The 4,662-nt window shown below is 48.2% G+C and overlaps 1 protein-coding gene across 1 annotated transcript in view; it reads left to right on the top strand.

The window, feature by feature from the left end:
- ARHGAP17 (Rho GTPase activating protein 17) overlaps positions 1-4,662 on the top strand; it is a gene marked incomplete at its 5' end in the record, with an annotated part of 23,830 nt that overhangs the window by 17,882 nt on the left and 1,286 nt on the right. Inside the window, 2 exons of the mRNA XM_010161009.1 lie at positions 229-837; positions 1,815-1,838. Of these exons, the coding sequence (XP_010159311.1) occupies positions 229-837; positions 1,815-1,837 (632 nt within the window). The remainder of the gene's footprint in view (positions 1-228; positions 838-1,814; positions 1,839-4,662) is intronic.

Here is a 4,662-nt window from a genome sequence, read left to right as displayed (position 1 = left end):
AGGAATGCTGGTAGTCATGTTACCAGCGCTGTGTCAGAGTCACTCGAAGGCTGTTATCAGTAAACCTGCTTCTGTAGCTTCCTATCGATGTTTGACAATATTTATTTGATACCACACCACCTTATTTTGATAGTGCGCTTGAGTATCCTTTTGTGCTACTCGTTTCTTTCTTTCGGGGTTTTGGTTTCACAACACACAACTGTGAAATCTCACCTTTTTTCTTGGCAGCTGTTAAAAAGCCTGCGCCAGCCCCTCCCAAGCCAGCCAACCCCCCGCCTGGGCAGCCGGGAAGCCAAAGTTCTGCCCCAGCTCCTCAGCCGCCTTCTGTCTCTCCAAAACCACCTGCGAGAAGTTCTTCTCCTCCTGCTCAACAGGCAAACCAAGGAGCAGCCCAGACCTCCTCTTCCCAGGTTTCTGCACCTCGGAGATACTCCAGCAGCCTTTCCCCAATACAAGCTCCCAGCCATCCACCACCACAGCCCCCAACACAGGCTACTCCTCCACTGCAGCCCAAATCAAACAGCCAGACATCTCCTGCTGCACCCAGCAGTGAGCACGGACCAGAGCAGCCCTGTTACACTCCTCCGCAGACTCCAACACCGCCCGACACGCCCCCGCTAGCAAAACACAGTACTAGTTGCCCATCGACACAGCCATCTCCTCAAGAAACCGCCCAGTCTCACTCCCCACCGCAGAGTGGGACGCTGCCGAGGCCACGGCCGGTCCCCAAACCCAGGAATAGACCTAGTGTTCCCCCTCCGCCTCACCCTCCTTCTCAGCTGCCTGGAGATGGTATTATTGCAAATCCCACGCAAACCGCTTCCAAAATAGTAACAGGTGAGTGACTCCTTTTGTTGTCATGTCTCCCCGGGGCGTGGAAATGAAGAAAATAGTGTTTGTAGCTGTGAATGGAGCTCGTCGGGGCAAACCGAAAAGCACAGATAACAGTTAAAGACGCTAAATTGCACGTTTGCAGTTAAAATGCCCACCCAGCTGTTCTGCGCACGAGGGCTTGGGGCACTTCCTCCGCAAAGGTTTTCCTTCCTGAGGCAGAATGCGCTGGGGGAGGTGTAGATTAGCTTGCTTTGGGGTTTTTTTCCCTCTTTTGGAAGCAGAACTATTATAGCAACCAACCCTCCAGGGCTTTCTCCAGGCTCAGCCTTTGGCAGTCTCAATTATCTTTACACATCTGTTGCCAAAAAGCAAGTATTTGGAGGAGGGAGAAGATGTAGCCAAGAAGAGTGTATTTCAGCACATACAGAGGGTAGGAGGAGTGGTCACTGATAGGTGTTCTAACAGACAAGATGCTAACAGTGAATGTTTTGCCCTGTGGGAGCAGTCTTCTGGTGAGCTTTAAGTTGGACACCCAGAAGCTGAAGAGTCATGTACGCTGAACTAGATCTTAAATCAGTTTCTAGGTGGATCTTCGTATTTTAAATGCAGCTTTCCTTTTCTGTTTTATTTGTGAAGTAATGAGAAACTTTGTCTTCTCACGGGAACTTCATGAAGCTTGTAGTTAGTACTCGATAGGGATAATGTTAATTTAAATCTGGAGGGAGGAGGGGGAATGTAGCTGCTGAAGACGGTCGAAACAAGCAGACTTTGATATGTCCTGCTGAGTCTCTGCCTGCTTTAGGAAATTCTGAGGGAAGAGATAATGACTGTGGGAGACTAATGCTTTCAAATCAACTCATATTTAATAATGGTTGAGACTTCCCAGTGACACTGCAGCTTCTCTAGAGTAAGACTGATGTACTGGAACGCGAGGTGTCAATTCTGTTGCCTAACAGCTTTACCCCATGGTGCCTTCACAGGTGGGGATGGTTACTGCGAATAAGGTTTGTACTCGCCAGAAACGTGCAATATCAGCTAAAATGCTCCTGCACAGCAATATTTTATTTGTAGCTTTATTTTGTATATGCGCTTTGGAATATGTGCTCTGCCCACTCTGTGTTACCTCATTACTGCATACCATTCTGTGTGGAAGAGGTTTTAAGACCTTTGCTGCTTAATTGTAATAGCCCTGTCAACAGTAAGTTAAATTGTGAAGATGACTATAACGAAGCGAGTTAACCCTTCCCACAGTCACCCCGTGCACGGCGGGGACCCCTTAAAACAGGTTTGTTCCCATCAGGGCAGGCAGATAGCGAAGCTCGCGCGTCTTCCTCCAGTTCAGGGCTTTAGGGTTGCATTTTAACGTAGCTTTCACTTTGGGTTTTCAGTTATTTTTAACTACTTGGAATTTATTTGGGCAAATACGTGGTCACGTGCCTAACCCCCTTTGTGGAAAGCACCCAGCGGCATCCGCCTTCTGGCACGTTGGTGGTGGTCGGCTCCAGCCTCGCTGACCAGCCCATTAAAACTGTACTCTTGAGGGGTACTGCCTATTGGAGGTAACGGCTGCGTGTCAGGCTGGGAAGTTGAGACTGCGTGCCCAAATTATCCCAAGATTTGAATGCCTGTGGGAGAGATACTGCAATCGGTATTGGACGGGGAAGTCAAGCTGGAAGTACAGATTTCTTCAATCCAAGAAACTAGCAGTAAAGGAGCTGCTTAAGCAACTAAAAAGTAGCTTTGCTTGTTAAAATAACAGACTTTGCCTTATTGTACCTCTGTTGTTTTTGTCAGTATCTTTAAAATCCAAGGGCAGTTTATTTCCAAATTGAATTCAGAAATAAGGCTGAGCTCTGGGTCTTTGTAAGTTGGGAATTGTGCTGCCGAGTCAGACTTTCAAGGAAAGCCTCAGCCTTAATTTCTAAGTCGCCTTTCATAGTTTGACCACGTTTATTGTTGCTTGGGGATTTTTCTGGTTCTGAGGAGATTGCTGTAGTGCTAGCAGACAGGCAGGATTTGTTTCGCCCCAGCGTAACTGGGGAGATACTTGTCTTCTAAATAATGCCCAGCGGGTGTGCTGGGGGATGCTTCATTAGTGGGGGAAAAGCCAGGAGGAGAAAGCTGATGGTGGAGTGATTCTCTAGCAGAACTGATAAAGGAGCCTAGAAAATAGTGTGTTCTGCAGAAAAACCCACCTGGGGAACAGCTGAAGCGGAACTCGGGCTTAGCCGGGGCAGAACAGTCAGTATAGGAGCATCCACCTTGTCCAGCTCCATCGTTTTTGGAGAGGATTAATATTTGTTCTGCATTAACACCACTGCATATACAAGAGTATCTGCGCTAACACTTCCACGCGCACATACAAGCACTTATAGACTGACTTACCTAATTCACCGTGTGAAACAGCTGGGTTTCCTTTTAACCTTAAACAGGGGAGTGAGGGAAGGCAGGGGGAGTAGTGGAAGGCACAGTTAAGTTGCCAGCAAACTTTGTAATATCAGAGCAGGAATTCTGAGTTGTTTTCAGGATGTTGTTGAACTCCTTTGTCCTTGTACTGGACTTTAGTAAAGCCTCAAATTCTATTTATGGTATTAAAGCTGTAAGCCCTAGAAGAGAATATTCTAATCAAAAATTTTATTAAATAATCTAGATGTTTGACCTGCATTCAGTAGGAACTGTATTGGAAAGTTGAATGGTAAGGAAAAGGCATATGATTGGCCAAAAACGTTGCTAATTCCTAATCATGTGTGTGCTAACGCCCACTACTAACCTGTCACCAGTAACACCGCTCGCTTGCATTATCGTTAGCGCGGCATGCAGAAGGAATGGCTGTTGGCTCGCTCTCACATTAACGTACTAAACATACCGGAGACGATAACATGTGAAGTCCTTCGTGTCGTGACTGGCCAGTTTCACATGTCCACGTGCAGAAAACCCCATCTAGAAATCCATGTCTTTTGCAGAGTTTCATTTTGTATGTGAAGTAGCTGTTCCATTGTTCGTCCCAAATGCTCCTTTCCTGTGCCACCTCATGCTCTACCTCCCTTTCCGCTTCATCCTTCGACGCCGGCGCGGGAGGGCGTTTCCAGGCCTGCGTCTGCCGTGGGAGTAGACCTTTCGAGCCCTACGTTCAGTGGAAGCGGAGCAGCGCGACAGGCACGGGTGGCTGGTGGGGGAGCGCGGTGCCCTGCCGCGGAGTTCTGGGGTCGAGCTCAGGTGGAGCGTTCTGAGCTGGAGGGAGATGCAGGAATTTGGGAACCTACACGGTTGCAGTTTATTCTAGGTCATGTCGCTTCTGTTAACAGCAGTAAAAATAACTTTAAAAAAACCAGCTAAAGCCTGAATTGGCTGACTTTAAAAGTACTGGAATTCCGACCTGCTGTAGAACAGCAGTAATACAGAATAGGGGGATGGAGGAGAGCTGGACGAAACTTGGTTTCATGCATCAGGGACCGATTTAAACACTTAGTGAGACCATGTGGAAAGGTTTGGTTTCAGAGTAGCCCCAGTTGTTATTTCTGCATTGCTTTCCACAGCCTGTGGGACAGTGATCGACGCTTAGGTCCTGCAGCATTCGCTGCCTGTAGCCCAGAAAGCGCTGACCTTCAGCCTGACAGATGAGGGCTGGGGGGAGACATCTGTTTAAGAGATCCCCGGGTGGTGGTGTTTAACAGGTCGCAACCGTACTGGTGGTTTGCCCTGTGCCTTCGGGATGATTCCATCCGCCACTGAAATGCTGCCTTGGCAGAATTGGTGCTCCCCAAGACTCAGGAGAAAATGCTGAGCTCACGCCTGACAAGAAAACACTAACCCCGGAATCGCATGGTG

The sequence above is a fragment of the Eurypyga helias genome, unplaced genomic scaffold (assembly GCF_000690775.1).
Source record: "Eurypyga helias isolate BGI_N326 unplaced genomic scaffold, ASM69077v1 scaffold3591, whole genome shotgun sequence".
Classification (NCBI taxonomy): Eukaryota; Metazoa; Chordata; class Aves; order Eurypygiformes; family Eurypygidae; genus Eurypyga; species Eurypyga helias.
Note: the sequence above shows the minus strand (reverse complement) of the source record. Positions and strands in the feature narration are given on the sequence as shown.